The sequence below is a fragment of the Carassius auratus genome, unplaced genomic scaffold (assembly GCF_003368295.1).
Source record: "Carassius auratus strain Wakin unplaced genomic scaffold, ASM336829v1 scaf_tig00216365, whole genome shotgun sequence".
Lineage (NCBI taxonomy): Eukaryota > Metazoa > Chordata > Actinopteri > Cypriniformes > Cyprinidae > Carassius > Carassius auratus.
The window spans coordinates 152,358-173,700 of record NW_020528528.1 but is presented as its reverse complement, the minus strand read 5'-3'; the positions used below and the strand labels follow the sequence as shown (position 1 = coordinate 173,700).

Sequence of the window (21,343 nt, the reverse complement as noted above, 5' to 3'; positions counted from 1 at the left end):
AAATAAAGTTTTATTTTCATTACAAACATACAAACAATTAATAACGTTTCGCTATTATATGCTGGATAAGTCCAAAGATAATTTGATTAGCAAGTTAGCAAAACATCTTTCACGTAACCATGTGGCCAATAATGTCAATATAATTAAAAATCTAAACTTTTTGTTACATTTTTAGTTGAAATTAACTTAATTAGAATTATGTTTTTTATTTTATTGACACAATTAAACTTCATTTCAATTGCAGTGTGTTTCTATTAATGCTTCCCTCAGAGTAACAATCACGATTCAAACATTTGAAAATATTTAGGAAAATTACAGAGCACAAAATTGCGTAAAGGATTTTATGTAAAAACTTAACATGCTAATTAGACGATTAAACAGACTTGAGCACTATTGTTGCAGGCTTATTGTTATAGCAACCTGCAGGACAGTAAGCTAACTAATTAGCGTGCTAAACCAGCTAAAATTATTAGCAGGCTAAACATCTTATTAAACTTAAACACGTTGTATACCTTGCTCATTCGAGCGGGCTATGCTAGCAGATTCATTTTATCAGCTGTCCAATTAAGCTAACTAGACACAGAAATATTTAATTAGCTTTGATTACATATTACTTCACACGAGTTCAGCATCACGATCACAACACAGGGACAAAAATTGCTTAAAATATACAAGTTAAGTCAATTAACTTGTGTATTTAATGTGATCTGATTTGCTAGCAGATAACTCAGACAAAAATGGTTCATAACTAGACAGAAAAACTAAAGTAAACAAAAACGCACTTGTGTTTGAATATTTTTTATTAGCTGGCTGAGTACCACACAGATTTAAGAATCTTTACAATTCAAAACAGCTACTAATATTTTGTAGAAAAACAAAAACACAGGCGGTATAAATATACAGCTTCATAAGATACAGCTCTCATATACAAAACACTGGAGATGGATGACAATGAAAGGTGGAAGTAATGTACAGAGATGGAGATGTCGAACACCTGGAGAACATTCTACGCTATCTGTGCAAAAACACTGAAACACGGAGCGAAATACAGTCATTTATACAGACGAGACAATCATCCATCTGTGGTACAGTTACAGTAGTTTGGACCCAAACACATTCCAGCGGTCATGTGACTCGTGGAAACAGATGCAGGTATGTACAGGTGAGTCTGGTTCAGAGCAGCGATGCGGAAACCCGTTCGATCGTCCGTAATACTGAGTGAATCTGGATCGGTTTATATGTGGCGTAAAGTGTGTTCTTCTTTGGCTGTTTGCGACTACTTGGTTTTTTCTATATTAAGGTCCGTTTACGCCAAACAAAATTTCACAAGTGTCAATATAAATAAAGTAGAGTCAACTTTTTCCGCAACTGGTGACGGAAATATGCTGACCATTTAAACGAGTTCTGGTTGACGTTTTCGTTAACTCAATGTGCAAATATAAATCTGGAGTTATTAAAAAATGTAGCTTTTGTTCAACCTGACGAATATTCGTCAAACTTGTTCGTTTATATCGTTTGGCGTGAAAGGACCTTCACTTTAAAAGTTAATGAAAACAGTATTTACATCTAATTTTAAAAATCTATATTTAAGATAATCACATTATGTAATAGTGTATTTTAGAACAAACTAAAAAACTTTAAAATTACATTTACGCCACAATTTGATTGGACACTCTGTTTAATTGTTCTGAATGACTTTGAATGTTAGTGTTTAACACGCGAGGTCATTTTGCGAATCCATCAGTGGGTGGGGCTTAGGAAGAGAAAGCCACACCCTCCCCATCCTCCCGCCGCTTCTGAAACAAACAGAGGAATACAACTGAATGGTTCTATTATTATTATTATTATTAATCAGCAAATTTTGTATAGCCTCATCTTTTAGCGAACCTCGTCATCTTGGGCTTTCAACGCTGACGAGGAGGGGGAGGGGCCTCCATCACCATGGCAACCGCTGGGTTCCACCTCCCTTTCTCTCTTTCCAGTCCCGCCCCCAACCGGCCAAATCAGACGCCCTGAAGGAAGTCAACATCAAATTTTGTTCGCAAACCACTGTAGTGTATTTACCGCGTAAATAAAAACCTACCTGGTTGTTGTGGAACGGCAAACTCATGGTCGTGCTCCGACAGGTCGCTCTGGGGGGTGTAGGGCGATGTACGGTGGCCTGCAGAAGACAAACGTAAAAAAAATTATAATAATTGCGCAAACGTTCATAAAAGGTTATCAAATTAACCATAGGAATGGGGTGTGCAATATTTGTGGTCTGCGATAATTATGCAATTGTTGTTTTAACGATGTGCAATTTGACAATAACAATAATCGCACACCCCTACAAAGCACATGGTCTCACTGAGGGTGTATCGGTGTTTTGCGCCGCGATGTTTCACTCCGCTCGGTCCGGGCTGCTCTCTTCTGACCCCTGCTGGACACATAGAGCATGAAAATGGTTATCCTTCAAACACACTTATTTCATCACAACACATGATTTCAGACACTCACGATGAGACGAAGTGGCGCTCGCGGTCCTCCGGCGTGTAGGTGGCGCCGCTGCTCCTTGGGCTTCACGGACACCGATGACCTCCATGTGGTTGGATGGAACAGCTGCGAGAAGACCTGAGGGATGAATGAAAATAAAGAGAACATTAACTACAGCCATAACTAACCTGATTCTAATGACATTGTTCTGAAAGTGATTTAAATGATATCATTCTTCTGTGTCGTTTTCTTAACTATAATGATAGCTATATTAGTGGACAATAACATTCTGTTTATTATAAGCACCCTGCAGTTTAAATTTGACGCATTCTGATTGGCTGTCAATGTTTTTATCTTACACCATCTGGAAAAATGATTAGTTATCAATATTGTTCGTTTTGGATTGCACTCTGCTATCCTTTTAAATGCAGAATGTTTTTTAAACCGTATCTTTAAATAAGAACATGGTGAGCTCTACTAAGCTCTTACTGAGTCCGCGGTATCTGGAGAGCTGCTGGTAGATCTGCCGCATCCTCTCGATGTTCAGACGGCTGGCCTCGGCGTGGTTCACCATGGGTTTGGGGTAATCCACGCCGATCACACATTTGGCGGCGCGCTGCACCTCCTCCGGTGCGTTCCAGGGGTCATAGATGAACTTGGCTGGAAAATCTCGGAGTACAGGTAAGTAACATCTGCAATCAGAGGGAGAGATTAACCGCAGCGACTCATCACAAACTCCACCAAAACAAATGCATTCATGTCCTGCATTAAAGCGTGTGTAAACACATCTAAATGCCACTTCAGATGCAGCTTCTGTGTTTCCTCTGCATTGCAAAGATGGATTTTATCGATACTGATTGAATGGGTTTACACACCCATTATATATAATTCCTGGATTGACGTTTTATGATCTTTGGTATTGCTAAGTGTAGTTTGAATTGCTTTGTGTAATTGTGCGTTCACACTGGATCGAGATGGAGGAAGTGAAGCGAAGCGGTGTGGACGCCCACCTGATGAAGTCTCCGTTGGGGTCGATCCTGCGTCCGAATCCCACGGGACAGTAGCAGTGGAAGAACTGCTGGAAGAAGGAGCTGCAGGAGTGACAGAGCCAGCTCCCGGCGTTCACACTCCAGTCTGCGTCCAGGAGCAGCTCCTCAAACACCTGCGACACGACAAACACACCGCACTTGGACTGGAGTCTGAGTCTAGTGTTTGGAATCTGATTACGTAATACAGACTGCTTGTAATCAGGTACTACCCAGCATGCTCTGGGGCTGTACCTTCATGCCCTCCTCCCAGCTGATCCAGAGATCTCCTCGCGTCAGGAAGCAGGCCACGGCGTGCCGCGCCAGATGATGGATCCAGCCCTCCTGCCGCAGCTGGGTCATGATGGCGTCGATCCACGGGAAGCCCGTCTTGGCCTCGGCCCACTTGGCCAGCGCCTCGGGGTTCCTGTCCCACGGGATGCGGATGCAGATGGGGTTTCCCTCCATGCGGTCGAAGCGCGGGTTGTTGCTGGCCGCTGTGTAGAAGAACTCCCTCCATAAGAGCTTGTCGTGGAGAGAGATCGACGGGCTTGTGTTCGTCTTCACCTGCGACGGCACAGCATCATGGCATTATACATCACAATATAAGAAAGTATGGTCTCAAAAGCTTTTCAATTGCGATCTACAAAAAATGTGTTTTAAAAGCGTTTCAATTCGGATTTAAGAAAATAGCGTTTTAAAAGCGTTTCAATTCGGATCTAAGAAAATATAGTTTTAAAAGCATTTCAACTTGGATCTACGAAAATAGCGTTTCAATTCGGATTTAAGAAAATAGCGTTTTAAAAGCGTTTCAATTCGGATTTAAGAAAATAGCGTTTTAAAGGGGTTTCTATTCGGATCTAAGAAAATAGCGTTTTAAAAGCGTTTCAATTCGGATTTAAGAAAATAGCGTTTTAAAAGCGTTTCAATTCGGATTTAAGAAAATAGCGTTTTAAAGGCGTTTCAATTCGGATCTAAGAAAATATAGTTTTAAAAGCATTTCAACTTGGATCTACGAAAATAGCGTTTCAATTCGGATTTAAGAAAATAGCGTTTTAAAAGCGTTTCAATTCGGATTTAAGAAAATAGCGTTTTAAAGGGGTTTCTATTCGGATCTAAGAAAATAGCGTTTTAAAAGCGTTTCAATTCGGATTTAAGAAAATAGCGTTTTAAAGGCGTTTCAATTCGGATCTAAGAAAATATAGTTTTAAAAGCATTTCAACTTGGATCTACGAAAATAGCGTTTCAATTCGGATTTAAGAAAATAGCGTTTTAAAAGCGTTTCAATTCGGATTTAAGAAAATAGCGTTTTAAAGGGGTTTCTATTCGGATCTAAGAAAATAGCGTTTTAAAAGCGTTTCAATTCGGATTTAAGAAAATAGCGTTTTAAAAGCGTTTCAATTCGGATTTAAGAAAATAGCGTTTTAAAGGCGTTTCAATTCGGATCGAAGAAAATATCGTTTTAAAAGTGTTTCAATTCAGATCCAAAAAAAAATAGCGTTTTAAAAGCGTTTCAATTCGGATCTAAGAAAATAGCGTTTATCCTAATCTTTAAAAAAAGATTAGGATATATTACAAATTAAAAAAATAAAAAATAATAATAATATTATGATAATACATTATATATTATTTTATAACATGTTTACATTTAAATTAAATTGTTTAAATTAGATTTCAGGCGAGTCTTTGTCAGGTATACTACAAATTTAATTTCAAAATATTGATTAGCATGAATCGAATACATCATAGAAAAGGTATTAGTGGTGTTGCAGTGCTGCACCTTGTTGTGGAGTTCAGTGAGTTTGTAGTAGAAGAGACGGCAGGACAAACAGCCGAAGCGCAGGTACGGGCTCAAGCCCAGCGGACTGGCCATCAGAGGACTGGAGCTCATCTTCGGACGCTCGAAGTTCTCCTGCCACGCCTGGAAAACAGCAGCACACGCCTCAGACACGCCTGATCACATGACCACAGCTGGAGCCACGTGTGTGTGTGTGTGTGTGTCGTACCGCGGTAGAGTCGGGTCCGAGCTGTCGCTCCAGACGCATCAGTGCCTCAGATTCTCCTCCGGGCCAAACCGCAGGAGCCAAAGACTCAGTGTCAAACCCTGGACACAATCACACACATGTTCTGTTAGTTCTGGACACCAGCCCTACCCATGATGCACCTCTCTCATCACAGAGATCTCTGAGTGTGTGTGTTACCCAGCTCGTCCAGCAGGGGCACCCCGTATCTCTCTCTGTGGTTGGCACTGATGGGCGTCACACAGTCTCCCAGCAGCTCTCGGGTCAGCGGCTCCAGAGGAGGTTCGGGCGGCTCCATGCTGCTGACCAGCGTCTGGAAGCGTTTGTACGTCAGCGGCGGCTGGCCACCGTTCAGCTCCGTGATCCTGACACACCACACATTCACAGATTCACTGAATCACTGACGCCAACCGTGCAAACGATTCACTCATTCAAATGATTCATTTAGTTAAACAAGGGATTCAAAAACAGCATTCCCAATTTCTTTTTTTTTTATATCATATAGCTTGTGCTCACCGGTCCAGATCGTACAGCGTGTGCGAGATCTTGGTGATCACCTCCACTCCGGCTTCAGACGCCAGTTTCTTTATCGCCGCATCTCGCTCCTTCCCAAACGGCTCCGAGTCGCTCTCGAACGTCAGCCGAGTCACCTTCCACTCCTGCCGACCAATCAGACGAGTGATCACGTGGTCATGTGACCCAGAGACAGTTACACTCGTAAAAGTAACAGTGTTTACCTTGAAGAGGCGCGGGAAGATGTTAGCCGGCTGACCGCGGATCACGAACAGACACGAGTTGAGTTTACGAAGACTGGAGTCCAGATCCTCCAGACACTGCAGCAGAAACCTAACACACACACACACACACACACACACACACACACACACACACACACACACACACACACATCTGTGAGCCCTACATAGACTGCGCACACACACAACAATCCCAAAATGCACTGCTTCAGGACACATTCAAGAAGGGGAATAAGTCTCTCCTGTGTGGACGTTAATTAAAAAAAAAAATTTTAACAAGATTTTTTTTTGTTAGAATTAAATAAACATTAATTTTTGACAAGTTAAATTTTTTAATTATCATTTTAAAAAATTATTCATTTGATGAAAAATAAGTTTAAATAGTGACGTTATTTTATAACGACAGTAGATCTAAGTTTTGAAAATAACCATAAATAATAATATTGTGCATCCCTATATTAACGTTATTCATATTTTATATATACAACTAATAGTAGTTCATTGATACTACTACTACTAATAATAATAAATTATTCACTTTATTACTTTAATGTGTTCAAAATATTAATAACGTTTTTATGATGATAATAACAATAAGTATTGTTATTAAAACAAAATGAAATGTAAAAAATAATTTATGTATTAATTTTAGCAATTAATCGCATCCAAAATAAGTTTTTGTTTACATATTATATGCATGTATACTGTTCATATTTATTTTGTCTGTATAAATAAAAACACATGCATGCATATATTTAAGAAACGACAAAGTATAAGAATATGATAAACGTTTAAATGTATAAACGTGTAAATATTTTCCAAATGTGTCTGTATTTCTAAAATAAATATACATAGTACACACATACACACATATTTAATGTAATCATTTTTTTTTTATTTTGGATTTGGAATGGATTTATTTTTGATTATTTGGAAATTAATTGTTTGATAACACTAATTAATTTATCAATAATACTTCTAAAAATTTTATTTACAATATTTATAATTTAATCATTATAAAATAATTAATTATTATTTATTATAATTACTTGAATGTCTTAACAATAACACATCTTAATGTTAATATGTTAATAATGTTAATAATAATAATAATAATAATTCCCCATGAAACCAAAATTAAAGTTTTTCGGCTGTTAGTATCGATGTGTTAGTCCTAAAGTCATTTATAACACAGTGTTCTCCAAAACAGAGACAGAATTCTCATTTAGAATATAGAAGCATTCTATTTTTAAAAGGGGCGGGGCTTCTCGATTTGCCCCGCCCTCTCTCCCCGCTTCACTTCAGGGACCCTTTAAGTGTAATTAAGTTAATGTGTTCTTCTCTGTTCACGGTGCTGATGTAGTGAGTGTTTGGATCAGAGCCGTGTGTGTGTGTGTGTGTGTGTGTGTGTGTGTCTCTCTGGCTCTCGTTGAGGAACACTGTGTTCCCGTCTCTTTCGTAACTGATCTCTGTGTGCTTGAGGAATGCAGTCAGACTCAATCTGGACTTCGTCTGGTCAGAGAGAAACCAGACCGAGACTAGGCTTTCATATACAATACAACAGTGTTAGTAAATGAATATGATTGTCACTGGGTGTGTCTCACCTCCAGCGGTTGACGCCGCGGTTGGAGGCCCCGGCGAACCAGGGGTCCAGGAAGTAGACGCAGCGCAGGGTGTGTGAGCCCCGGGCGGCCTCCAGCAGAGCCGGGTTATCATGCAGACGCAGACCCTTCCTGAACCAGTGGATGGAGCTGACGGACATGATGCTCAGCCGATGACCAGACACTATAAACCCTGCAGTCACTGCAGAATACACTCCAGTTTAAATACCATCAGCCAGAACTACACAATGTTCATCTCATATGTGGTTTTTATGTATAATTATCAACACTGGCAAACGATTTATCGCGATTAATCGTATTTAAAAGTTTTTGTTTGCATAATATATGTGTATATTTATTATGTATGTGTATAGTTATGTGTGTGTGTGTATATAAACAAACATGCAGTATATATTTTGAAAATATTTATAAAAAAGGCAATGTAAAATATTTATTATACAAATATAACCTTTTTATTAAATAAAGACATGCTTGTGAGTATATACATGCATCTATTATGCAAACAAAAACTTATTTTGGATCCGATTAATCGTATGCAAAATAAAACTTTTTGTTTGCATAATATATGTGTGAACATATATGTGTATAGTTATCATGTGCGTGTGTGTGTATATATATATATATATCAAATAAATATATTTATCAAATATATTCGTGCTCGTGAGTGTACAGACGCATGTATTATTCAAACAAACACTTTTATTTTGAATGCGATTAATCGCGATGAATCGAGCGATGATGCTACTTTTTATGTAACAAACTGACACATGAACTATAGAGGAGCTCATTCATTGCAAAAGTTTGAGACTTTGGCACATAAAACATTATTTTTCATTAAAGATGAACCACAGCGCACACATTATCACCTTAAAATCAAAGTCTTATACAATTTTGCGTGTTTCATAACTTGACCCTCAATCTTAAAACTGGGTCATTACAGTAAGTGTCGCCTACAGAATGCCATAAAAACTTAATAAATAAACAGAAAATATAGCATGTTATAATATAGCAAGTTTGCGTGTTTTTAATGAAATGGGTCACCGGTTCGCTCTTTATGTAAGCTGTTAAATACACGAAGCGACGCTCACCTGAGAGGTTACTGAAGCGGGGAATGAGTTTATAAGAGTCCAGATGATTAAATCATCTCAGAGTTTATTAAAATCATCTAGCAGAACCACTGCAGAACAGCGAAGTCCACCAAAGTCCAGAGAACCGGGTCAAAACAGAGACGCTTTACATAACGCTGCGCCGCTTTGCGCATGCGCGGAATCAACACAACCCAGAGTGAACACACTAGACTCACCCACCGCTTCATTTGAAGCAGTTTAAGCGTTCTAAAACATTGTTCTACGGGTCTAAATCTCTAAGTGTTCGTGTTAAGTATCTATTCGATAAATTGCAAATTAAAAGGCTGTGTGATGATCGTTTTACAGAGCGCTTTATGAACGATGCGCTCTATCTATAATACAGCTCTATGCTGCCTGCGCGCCGCCGCGATAATTCACGCCGCTCGTGTCCCACATACGGACGACGCTCATTGGTCCGCGCCGGGATGACGTCAAAACATTCCTCTCACGTTTATGCGGCGTGGATGAAAAGAGCTTTGCGCGTAGCTTTGAATCATTTTGTACGTTAAATACTGTTTCGTGTGATTTTAAGATACGATCCCGCCGTGCGTTTGTCATTTATGTCTGCTATTAATGCAGTTATAGACGATTTTCCGAACACTCCTTACCCCGCCTTATTAGCTCATCCGTCGTCTGATTGGTCGCGTCCTCAGACACCCGGATGATCACGGGCGCTGCTCCATAGGACGCCATTTTGGCTCTTTGGTCGTGGTTTCAGTACAGCACTGAGCAACAAAGTGGAACTTCAAGAAACTGCGAATGTTGCCTTCAGTGTTCTTCTCGTAGCAGTTCTATTTATGATGTAATTTTACACTGTAAGTGAAGTAAACACTAGTTCTTTCGAGCGTTGATACGTATTAAATTATAGGATAACTATTTTCGACTTTTTGCTATTTTTTGAAAGTTTGCCGAACAACTCATAAAGTGCATAATAATTATTAAAACGTTTTGGGAATATAACAGTGGATACATTTTTTTACTGTGTAAATTAAAATGTACTGTGAATACGTCTTTTGAAATTTGTTTTGTTCTTGTCATATTTTAGTTTGCGACACTAAATTGTATATTTCTATAAATACTCAAAAAATTCAGTTGGTTTAGTTTAGCTCTTTTTGAATATTTGTTTTTGTTTAATGCAAAAACAAAGATTCCTTTATTTTTAATCATTTAAAAAATAAACTAAGTGAACACTGATGCGTTCGAGTGGTTCGGTGTGTTTTGTTCAGGCGCTCGCCGGGGCGCTTTGTTTGGGTCCTTCTTCGCAGCTCCGCGCCAGGCAGCGCTGCAGTCGCTCTTTGCGAGCGTTTTAAAGTTTTTATTGTTTCGCTGATTTTCCGCTCATATTTTAGCTTCTTTTCTCTCCAGGGTTCGGGTTTGTGTCGGTATCGCAGCAGAGATGAATCTGGAGCTGCTCGGTGAGTTCAGCTGTTGTTGGAGAGTTTATTAGCTCAGCGCTAACCGCTGCTAGCATCTGTCATGTTTATAAACACTCAACGGAAACTCTTACTGAACTTATTATTATTATTATTCAAAGTCGAATGATTATAGAAACGTTTTGTTTCCGTGCTCATTTAATGATGTATGTTATTATATGTATACATCTGATATGAACTGTCAGGTTAATAAATATTCATTGTTATATGATTGTATGAATGTAGACTTGTGTTAATTAATTTTCTCTTGTTTTCTGTCTTTCAGAGTCGTTCGGGCAGAATTACCCAGAGGTACGGCAACAGCATTAATAATTGGTTTATTTATATATATTTATTTATTTATGTGTATATGTACTTAATGTACTTCTGTTTATATGTGTGTGTGTGTGTGTGTGTGTGTTCAGGAGGCTGATGGCACTCTGGACTGCATCAGTATGGCTCTGACCTGCACGTTTAACCGCTGGGGGACGCTGCTCGCTGTCGGCTGTAACGACGGACGCATTGTCATCTGGGACTTTCTGACCCGAGGAATCGCCAAAATCATCAGCGCACACATACACCCCGTCTGCTCACTCAGGTACACACACACACACACATATACACGTATATACACACTCACACACACACACTCACTGTAAGTGTCTGCTGTGCTTCAGCTGGAGCAGAGACGGACACAAGCTGGTCAGTGCCTCCACAGATAACATCGTGTCTCAGTGGGACGTCCTGACGGGAGACTGTGACCAGCGCTTCCGCTTCCCCTCGCCCATCCTCAAGCTGCAGTACCACCCCCGAGACATGTGAGTGTCCTCACTTCCTGTGCCACGCTCATGACTTCCTGTGAGTGAGCGAGAGCGTCTCTGTGTTTCAGGGACAAGGTTCTGGTGTGTCCCATGAAGTCCGCTCCCGTCCTGCTCACGCTGTCCGACTCCAAACACGTGGTGCTCCCGGTGGACGACGACTCCGACCTCAACGTGGTGGCAGCCTTCGACCGCCGCGGAGACTACATCTACACGGGGAACGCCAAGGGAAAGGTCAGAGGTCACGCATCTGTCTGTGTGTGTGTGTGAGGGAGGAGCTGGTCTGATGTGTGTCTCTCTCAGATCCTGGTGCTGAACACAAACAAACAGGACCTGGTGGCGTCCTTCAGAGTGACCACAGGAACCAGCAACACCACCGCCATCAAGTCCATCGAGTTCGCACGCAAGGGCAGGTCAGAGGTCACGCCGAGATATTAACTCACATTTCTCATTTAAAACTAATACATTTATTTTTATTATTTTATGTAAGTTTTGTATAGTTTTTGTTATTTCACAAGTCCTATTGAAACGCATAAGATGATACAAGAAATGATAAACTGTTATATTATATTTGATTTAATTATAAGGTCATTTCATCCATTTCTCATCTGTATTATGTTTACAACTCGCGCTGAAATATATACGTAAGAGTATAATAGTTCTGAAGAATGCCAAGCTGTAAGTTTTATTTTGCATGTTTATTATTATTTTAATGTTTTTGTTATATTAGGTACTTTCATCGCATAATCAGAATATAAAACTAAATTATTAAATTATGTTTTTATTCATATTTAATATTAGTATATGCTTCAGACAATATAAGAAATTATGCATTATAATTTTATTTTTTATAAATGTTTGGTAAAATCTCATTAAGATAATATAAGAAATAGTTATAATGGCAAACTGTGTATTTGAATCTTTTTTTAATTAAAGTATCTTAAGTTGAGATGCACATATGTGTTTTTCTAGCTGTTTCCTGATCAACACAGCAGACCGTATCATCCGTGTGTACGACGGCCGTGAGATCCTGACCTGCGGCAGAGACGGAGAACCTGAGCCCATACAGAAACTACAGGACCTGGTCAACAGGTGAGTGTGTGTGTGTGTGTGTGTGTGTGTGTGTGTGTGTGTGAGTGAGAGAGAGGTTTTCTACTGTGTAATATAAAATATCAAATCAGGAAAAAAGAATTGCAATCCAGGCTCCGAAGGCCCGACCTGGATCTAAAGATTCATAAACCTGCTCCGTACTCTCGATCTGATTCATGAACATCATTTCAGATCGGGACTTCAGAGTGTGGTTTGTGAATCATTCAAATCCCAAAAATGATTCGCATATCCAATCTAAATCAAAAAATTTACAAACCCTCTTTAAAGTTCTGATTTGAATCAACTGCTTCAATGTGCAAAACCTGATCTACATCAAGTGATTCACGATACACAATCCAATTGGAGCGCTTCGAAATAATACAAGTGATGTCAAAATTCAGAAAACGAATAGTTCTTTTGATCCGATGAAAGCACTCTCTCTCTCTCTGACAGCAGATGGCGCTACACAGCAGAAATACAGCCGTTACCCTGGAAACACTGTAAACAAATCAGCTGCTACTTTCTGTTTCTGAAACGTGTTTACATTTATTTAGATTTTAATCTGGACCACAACATGCCCTTGATATTGATTGAAAGTGTTTTGACTCTGTATTGTTTCGGTCACACTTTACATTAAGACTTCATTAGTGTAGATTAACCTCATTTATCATTAATCAATATTTAATAAGACTTCGTTAAAATCAAAAGTTGCAGCTGTGTTGTGAAATGCAGACCTGCCAACATGTACGCATTTTTCGTACTCTGCACGCATTTTGACCCATAAGTACGCTTGTACGATTCGCTGCTCTCAGGTACGCATTTTGTTGTGTCTCGCATTTCGCCGATTTCAGTTTCTGTGCAATCTATGACTCTGATTCTGCCGCTGATCCACAGTGTATAAGTGGAGTGAAAAGCTTTCGGCCAATCAGAGCGCTGCATGTTAACCCACTGCCCACCTGCCCCTCCTATCCACAAGCTTAGTTGGCAGTTAGAAAAGTGGTGGAATCGCTTGAAATCTAGAAGGTTTTATACAGGCCAGGTGCTGATTAACGTAAGATAAAGGTAACAGTTAGGCTATGTTTAGCCTAATTGAATTTATGGATATTAAAAGTGACCTTGACATGACATCATAACAAGCAGTCCAGCTGTGACGAGCTCAGTTCAGTTCATGGGTTCATGTAGGCTAACATGTAAGGGTAACATGTAACAAACATGTAATAACGCACCTAAAAGAACCGGCAAAAGTAATGATTATGAATATTTAATGAATATAATTATTAATAAACAAGTGTTTTCTGTATCAATGTCGTGTCGACTGCAAAGATAAAGTTGAGGATGCTGTCTCGCGATCTTCGCAGTAGTGAACGCGCCAAAGAAATGCACATTTCATACGGATTAACATTACATAAGCAGAGAGCAGTCGGTTTTCTTTCGTTTTGAAGTGTTCTGTTCAACCCTCTTGAGTCGGTTAACCAGTATACGCGTTATGAGTCATTTTCTCCTGATAACCCCTAAAATAACTTAAATTACGCTTTCAGTTTTGATCGTACAGATAAGAGAAAAATCGAATCTGTAAAGGGTCTACTTTTATTTGTATACAGACATAATAACAACAAAACTTTGTGCACATAAAATAAAGATAACAAACAAGGTGTGCTGTCTGCAGCCTTTGTCTGCTGTGATATTCATTTACAAACGCGTCATTAAAATGAAGTGTAACTCCGTGAATACTCAATGAAGAGACATGAGAGAGATATTTATAGAAAGCCTGACATGTCTACTTTTAAACTAAACAAGTGCTGCCGAAAACAGATATTCTGAGATAAAGTAATCCATATGAAATAATGCGATGTCTTGTCCGTTTTTCACATCTCCCTTCATTATCTTCTAATTCGACCACGCTCCCGCGCTGAACGCTCTATTCAGATTCTAATGTTAAATAAAGTTTTTATTTTTATTTTACTGTTTGCTTCGCGATGAGAGGAAAAAGATATAAGTCACCCCAAAATGTGATGTGGTTGAGGATTTGAGATTTGGATTTCCTCAGAAAAAAAGAATGAAGCACTTTATTCAGCAGAGATCATAAATATGAGTAAGTCTCTTATTATTTATTTATATACTTGCACTAGTTTTCACATAACCTGTAAACATTTTACTAGTTAGACTTTTTCCAAACTATAATTCCTGACTAAATGTATAATCAAGTGAAACATTATGAAGTTTCAGTAACAATATGCAATACTATACCATTCAAAAGCTTGATGTAAATAATATAAATGTAACAAATAAATGTAACTGTAACAAATGTAACAAACAATGCTGTTCTTTCAATTAATTCCCCAGAAAAAACCTGAAAAAAATAATATTCTCAGCTCTTTTCAATATTATTAATAATCTATTAATATGAGCAGAGATGTTTAGTTCTCTGGTGACAAGAAAAGTCATGATTGCGTCCAAAGGCAGCATTTGTTACAAAGAGACTTTTACTGATGCACTACTTAAAAAAGCCAACCTTTAACAAGTTAAACAATGCAAAAGTTTAAACACTTTGCATGGAAAATTATTAAAAAGAATATTGTTTGTTTTTAGGAAACTGATTTTGATATTGATAACTGCTGGTTTTGCACATTTATTTAATGTTTTGATTGATTTATTTAGAAAGAATGTCCTCAGATTACTTTTATTTCTGACAAGATTTTCAGGTGGAAGAAGTTTCCGGCTATGCCTCCAGCACAAAATGTCCGGAGTGATTGCAGAAATTGTATAACATTTATGGTTTACTTGTATATGTTATGGAGTAACTAATAAATCTTATTTGGTGAGAGGATATTATGTGTATAATATGTATTATAGTGTTAGGTATCTCATAGGTTTCTCACAGATGTGTGTGCAATGGCGGTGGGCGTGTGTGTGTGTGTGGGGGGTGGGGGGGGGGGTGTAGTACTCATAAAATTTCTTCAAGGTTGGCAGGTATGGAAATGAGCTAGTTGTATTTTTAACAAAGTTGAATAACTTCTGTAGCAAATCTAGCTATTATGAATGTAATGCTTTAAGATGAATTAACGAGATCTTACTGTAAAGTGATTCCTATTGGTCTGTATAGTTCTTTTGCACTTTAATCTGTGTGAAAATTGTAACTATAAATTTTTGTGTATTGCTTTATTGTATTTAAATGTTCAGTTATTTTTAGTTATAAGAAAACGTTACTAAATCTGTTATACTGTATTACGACAGTACTTTTTGAATACCGCGATAATACCGTATACCGTGATGAAAGCATTAGCAATTAAGCTCGACATGAAAAATTTGATACCGGCGTATTCAGTACAATTGAGTATTCACTGGATCTTGTTAGGGTCTCCACTAAACTCTCTGTGTGTGTGTGCCTCTCTCTCTCTCTCTCTCTCTCTGTGTGTGTGTCTCTCTCTCTCTCTCTGTGTGTGTGTGCCTCTCTCTCTCTCTCTCTCTCTCTCTCTCTCTCTCTGTGTGTGTGTCTCTCTCTCTCTCTCTCTCTCTCTCTCTGTGTGTGTGTGTGTGTGTGTGTGTCTCTCTCTCTCTCTCTCTCTCTCTCTCTCTCTGTGTGTGTGTCTCTCTCTCTCTCTCTCTCTCTCTCTCTCTGTGTGTGTGTGTGTGTTGCAGGACGCCGTGGAAGCGCTGCTGTTTCTCGGGGGACGGTGAGTATATCGTGGCAGGATCTGCGCGACAGCACGCGCTCTACATCTGGGAGAAGAGCATCGGGAACCTGGTGAAGATCCTCCACGGGACGCGAGGAGAGCTGCTGCTGGACGTCGCTGTACGCTCTCATCATCATATACTACAGACACATTCAGATTCATCGTCTTTACATTCACTTTAACGTTTCACTGACTTATTTCTGTGTTTGATGTTTTTATAGTTGTTTGTTTAAATACATCTATTTTGTATTATTTCAGCTTCAGTATTACTATAGTTATTTATATAAAATAATACTGTAATTGTAACGTTTAATATCGCTGTTCTATCTTTCATAGTTCTGAATGCAGAATCGTGAGAAGATAAATTCAAACAGATTCTGACTTGATTATAATAGTATTGTAACGTTTAAATTATGTGTGTGAATCTTATTCATATTCAGATACATATAGTAGCGATAAATGATTAGCATTTATTTTATTTTTATTTAGTGATAAATATATTATTATTTTTATTGCTATTGTTATTTTTACGCCTCATTTAAAATACGTAAGATATTAGCAGAAATAAAAAAACAATTACGCCTTACTATTTGTGTGTGTGTGTGTGTGTGTTTACAGTGGCATCCGGTGCGTCCGATCATTGCCTCCATCTCCAGCGGCGTCGTGTCCATCTGGGCTCAGAACCAAGTGGTGAGTGAATAGAGCAGCTCCTCACTCACTGTGTGTGTGTGTGTGTGTGTGTGTGTAAGAGAGAGTGTGTTATTGAGAAAAATAAAATGCAATGCAGAGGAAACACAGAAGCTGCATCTGAAGTGGCATTTAGATTATGTAGGACATGCAACTTGCAATTACAAGTGCATAAATTATGTTTTCACATATTAAACATAAAACGTTGAAATTATATAAATAAAAATAAACTATAATGTGAAATAAAAACCTCCAGTAGGTGGCAGCGAGTCATTGTTAATAAGTGAATCATTGGGATTGAACCGAATCATTTAAACGATTGATTCATTCAGGAACGAAACGTGTCATGTTGCTCAGAGACTCAAAACAGTGCTGTGGCTGTGTTTGGGGTTATTTTTGTAGTCAAAATAGTGCAAAAACAAGCTATATATCTCTGCAGGAGAACTGGAGCGCGTTTGCGCCGGACTTTAAAGAGTTGGACGAGAACGTGGAGTACGAGGAGAGAGAGTCAGAGTTTGACATCGAGGACGAGGACAAGAGCGAGCCGGAGCAGACTGGTAAACACACAAACACACACACACACACACACTCACACACACACTGATGACACTGATGTGTGTGTGTGTGTATCAGGTGCGGACGCTGCCGAGGACGAGGAGGTGGACGTTACATCAGTCGATCCCATCCCAGCGTTCTGCAGCAGGTCAGTCACTCAATATCACATCATCTTTAATATCATAGTTACATACGTGTCTTTATTCTTCTTTGTAGGCTTGTTTATGTCTGTTTATATTGTTTAGTCAGGTTTTTAATACACAATCGCAAAATACATTTAAGCCAATAATTTGACATGATTGTTAATATCATCATACGGTTTGGGGTGTTTTTGATTTAGTTTTTAATTTTTGGCATTTCAGCGTTTTTTTTGTTGGTATGTTCATAGTTCAAACCAGTATATTTGTGGCAAAATACAATTTTAAAGTCGCAAAATTTTGTTATTTTGAAATATATTATATATTTTGTTCATATTGTATATTCAATTTTTTCAAATTTGTAAAAAATATTTAATATTATCATACCATTTTGCCTTTTCATTTTGATGTTTGAAAAATAAATGTTTTTATTGACATTTTTATTTGTAATTATCTTGCAGTGCAAATGTGTTAGTGTTAATTTAGTTTTTGCGTCGTGTTTTGTCGTATACTAGTGCTGCTCAGTAAAGAGAGTGTTTCTTGCAGTGACGAGGAGCTGGAGGACTTTAAAGCGCTGCTGTATCTGCCCATCGCTCCGGAGGTGGAGGACCCTGAGGAGAACCCGTTCGGTCCTCCACCCGACGCCGCGGGTCAGAACGCCACGCCCGACGATAGCTCCGCCCACAGCGGCCCCGGCGACAAAAAACAGAGGCAACCGTCGTCTGACGGAGGACCACCCAAGAAGAAGATCCGCACCACCACCATCGAGCTGCAGGGCGTCCCGAACGACGGTGAGAGAGGATGAAGAACTAGCCTTTAAACTTGAAAGAAATCAAAATGTAACATTTATCGTCAAAATTACCGACTGATATGAATTTTAAGTCCTTAAAGGAATCAGTTCAAAAGAGTAATTTGTTTGTGAATTTGTGTTATTCATAGTATTTGTGATGTATTTAGTTTAATGCTAATACAGGTGTATTTCAGTTGGTGTTTTGTGTGATGTCACTTCCTCTGTGTCTGTCTCGCAGAGGTCCATCCGCTGCTGGGTGTGAAGGGCGACAGTAAGTCCAAGAAGAAGGCGGCTGGGCGGCCAAAGGGATCGAAAGGTAAAGACAAAGACTCTCCGTTCAGACCCAAAGTCTTCCGGGACAGAGCAGAGGGGCTGGGGACGCCAGGTAAGACGACCTTTGACCCCTGTGTCCCGCATGGGTCCAGTGTGGCTTGAGCTCAGCTGTGATTGGCTGCTTCCTGCTTGCCTTCCTGTCCTTCCTGCTCTGACCTACTCCACGTGTGAGCGAATGCTTCAGGTCTGCTGTCCTCCCCGATCATTCCCATGATGCCCTGCAGCAAAACTCGTGTAATAAAACCGGCCTAATAACTCAGTCAAGATACTAAACGAAAGCAAGGACTGTTACTGGTGAAGGTTCAGTTTTAAATGTTGCTTTCATTAATAATTAAATTAGTTTTAAATGCAAATCTTTAAAAGATTCAGAATTAAATATGATTCAAGATGAGCGAATCATATGTTTATAATCGTGATTTAAAAGCGCCATGATTCATGAGTCGTTTTGACCGAGTCGTTAAAAGAAAAAAGTGTTATTTTAGTATTATTTTATAGTATTTCTTATGATGTATTTATATTTTGTAAAGTTTGATTTGAAATTTTTATATGAATAAAATATCTTTGTTTTCACTTTAATTGTTAATTATTTATTTTTAATTTTATTTAAATGTCCATTTTTTACGGGTTAACTTTTTTTATTTTCATTATTTAAATTTTCGTTATTTCACTTTAATTGTTAATAATTTATTTTTAATTTTATTTAAATGTCAATTTTTTATGGGTTAACTATTTTATTTTCATTATTTATTCAACATTTTGCGTTATCGTGGTTTATTTTTCCTTATTTTTGTCCATATCGCCCAGCCCTAATTTAAATTATATTTAAATACTTTCAGGTTTCTCTTTTTTTTTTTTTCTGTGCTTTCATAATTTTTTTCTGTGCTTTTAATAATTTAACTAATAGAAACTCATTTTATTTCACTTCACAATTTTTAATTTAGGTTTAAGTTTTTCATGTAATATGAAAATTTTAATTATTTTAATTAGTTAATAATTTTAACTTAGTCGTACGATTCCCAGCTGTGGTTTTCATATTGTACGAATCTTGCATTAAAGCATGCGAATGATTATTCGCTTGCGATTAAATGGCGATTTATGTCATAATTTGGATCGAAATTATCTTCGGTGCAGATTTGCATTGCTTTGTCGCTTTGCTCGTTGGGCCTTTATGTTGATCTGAAGGATTTAAGGATTTAACGAAAATATTAATTTTACATATTAGCTTGTTAATTTAACCACACTAATGCTGTTCTTTCAGGAAATCTGGTCTCTGCGGTGTACAAGCAGCACGAGGTTCAGGGTTTGGACTGAAGCTGAAGGCCTCTGGCGCCCCCTGTCTGTGTGGATGAATGACATCGCTCTTTTTAATTCAATTTATGGACTGTATTTGTGTTGTATTATTACAGAAGGACATTACATCTCAACGACGCCACAGTTTGAAGCCCGTCCGATCAGTTTGCTCACATAGAGTGATAGGAAGAGGGAATCATGTTTGTTTAGGGTAGATGGATCTGTCTAGATGGTTCTTATACTCAGTAAGATATATTTTATTTGTTTAACGTTTGTTTCCTTTTTTCTGACTCTGGTTGTGTTTTTTTGCATACATATTAAACCAGTTTGTTTTTTTTTGAGAGTGGTTTCTATGTGTAAAATGTGTTCTCAGCGTGATGGTTGTTTCCTGCACTGAGTGTTTCCATCCAGGAGAAGGCGCCAGCGAAGCATGAATGAAAGAGCGGGAGAAAGACATTTTTCTGTTATTCGGTTCCATTTTGTGCTTTTCTACTGTTGGATTCCATTTTGTGTTTGTGTTTTGTTCACAAACATCTTAAGAGTGAAAACCAGACGAAAATAAGTGAACATCTGAGAAACACTTAACTTTCTGAGTGAAGTCCACTTAGTTCAGATTCTCTCTGGTTTGAGGCCCAAAACATCACTTTTACTCGAATGGTAGTTGTTATCAGTCTCAAAATAATTTGAAAGAATGAAGAGGATGCTTTAGTAAGTCATAATTATATTTTTAAAAGCCTAATAGGCCTAATTATGAGATAAAAGTATGTTTTGTCCTAACTTTGACTTTTCATGTCACAATTTCAAATGTTTACCTGTTGAAAAAAAACCTAATGGTTTCCTCTACAAAAAAACCATTGCAAACCATCAACTTTTTTCTTTTTTTTTCTGCTGTGTGTTTTGCGACATATTTCATTAGGTTTTAACAAGCCACCAATAGCAGGTGACCAATTACCAGTAGTTTCCATTCAAACCAACACAAGTCCCATTATAACCAGTAAAACCGTTACACATTTTGAAATGGTGTCTGTTGTTGTTTTCAGCAGAATATAATTTAATATTTAACAGGCTAAAATAAGCCATAATTTTTACTATTTGCCTCATGATTGTGACTTGGTATGTAGTATAGTCGACATTTAAAGTAATTTCGATTAGTATTAGTAGTATTTAGTAATTAATTGCACTTTTGTTCAAATTTCGAATTAAGCTATTTGTCAAATCTTGAAGGAAACTACACGTGATGTCAAGGATTTTTTAAATCTTTGTAGTCAACATACAGATTCATAAATGTTCCCTGCTGAAAAAAACAATAGAAACCATTACAGAAATTCTAATGGTTTCCATTACAAAACCATTACAAACCATCAGCAATTAACCATTAAAACCATTACCAAATGGTTTCCATTACGTAGTGTGTTTTGGGCATATTCCATTAGGATTTATTGGTTTGTATTGGTTTCCATTACAAGTTTGTATTGGTCACGATTTGCACATAATGGTTTCCATCACAGTTTTGTATTGGTTCTGATGGTTCCATTA

The 21,343-nt window shown here is 38.1% G+C and overlaps 2 protein-coding genes across 9 annotated transcripts; one reads left to right on the top strand and one right to left on the bottom strand.

Moving 5' to 3' along the window:
• Window positions 1-782: 782 nt before the first annotated feature.
• LOC113097674 (cryptochrome-1-like) lies at window positions 783-9,398 on the bottom strand. 5 transcript variants are annotated; one of them, XR_003288916.1, is made up of 15 exons: window positions 8,984-9,398; window positions 7,878-8,076; window positions 6,256-6,364; window positions 6,035-6,177; window positions 5,699-5,883; window positions 5,504-5,601; window positions 5,278-5,418; window positions 3,753-4,064; window positions 3,483-3,634; window positions 2,962-3,164; window positions 2,497-2,610; window positions 2,325-2,419; window positions 2,084-2,161; window positions 1,888-2,012; window positions 783-1,796 (listed from the first exon to the last, which is right to left on the bottom strand). XR_003288916.1 is itself a non-coding variant. In XM_026262935.1 (15 exons), exons 2-15 carry the CDS (start codon window positions 8,033-8,035, stop codon window positions 1,755-1,757), a joined length of 1,929 nt encoding a protein of 642 aa, XP_026118720.1. In that variant the 5' UTR covers window positions 8,036-8,076; window positions 8,984-9,398; the 3' UTR covers window positions 783-1,754. The 5 variants fall into 5 exon arrangements, 3 of the variants coding, with proteins under 3 accessions (XP_026118720.1, XP_026118718.1, XP_026118719.1); XR_003288917.1 differs by having other exon boundaries at window positions 2,325-2,416; window positions 8,984-9,397; XM_026262935.1 differs by having other exon boundaries at window positions 783-1,793; window positions 2,348-2,419.
• A 297-nt stretch (window positions 9,399-9,695) lies between these two features.
• LOC113097676 (retinoblastoma-binding protein 5-like) lies at window positions 9,696-20,145 on the top strand. Of its 4 annotated transcripts, none has more exons than XM_026262939.1 (15): window positions 9,696-9,837; window positions 10,388-10,437; window positions 10,721-10,746; window positions 10,860-11,032; window positions 11,112-11,252; window positions 11,324-11,486; window positions 11,556-11,665; window positions 12,225-12,344; window positions 15,981-16,134; window positions 16,634-16,705; window positions 17,142-17,259; window positions 17,336-17,405; window positions 17,941-18,185; window positions 18,423-18,569; window positions 19,776-20,145. In XM_026262939.1, the coding sequence occupies exons 2-15, from the start codon at window positions 10,419-10,421 to the stop codon at window positions 19,826-19,828; spliced, it is 1,611 nt and encodes a 536-aa protein (XP_026118724.1). In that variant the 5' UTR covers window positions 9,696-9,837; window positions 10,388-10,418; the 3' UTR covers window positions 19,829-20,145. The 4 variants fall into 4 exon arrangements, with proteins under 4 accessions (XP_026118724.1, XP_026118725.1, XP_026118726.1 ...); XM_026262940.1 differs by lacking the exon at window positions 9,696-9,837 and adding an exon at window positions 9,872-9,890; XM_026262941.1 differs by lacking the exon at window positions 9,696-9,837 and having other exon boundaries at window positions 10,258-10,437; window positions 18,423-18,500.
• The last annotated feature ends 1,198 nt before the right edge of the window (window positions 20,146-21,343 follow it).

Bases quoted from the DNA above. Each gene is read 5' to 3' on its own strand.
- LOC113097674 (XM_026262933.1), bottom strand. From the start codon at position 8,035: ATGTCCGTCAGCTCCATCCACTGGTTCAGGAAGGGTCTGCGTCTGCAT. The intron at 5,602-5,698 runs GTAACACACACA...GATTGTGTCCAG, and splicing joins GCCCCTGCTGGACGAGCTGG to GGTTTGACACTGAGTCTTTG. The intron at 2,611-2,961 runs GTAAGAGCTTAG...TTCATCCCTCAG, and splicing joins CTCCAGATACCGCGGACTCA to GTCTTCTCGCAGCTGTTCCA.
- LOC113097676 (XM_026262939.1), top strand. The intron at 11,253-11,323 runs GTGAGTGTCCTC...TCTGTGTTTCAG, and splicing joins CAGTACCACCCCCGAGACAT to GGACAAGGTTCTGGTGTGTC. The intron at 18,570-19,775 runs GTAAGACGACCT...CTGTTCTTTCAG, and splicing joins AGAGGGGCTGGGGACGCCAG to GAAATCTGGTCTCTGCGGTG.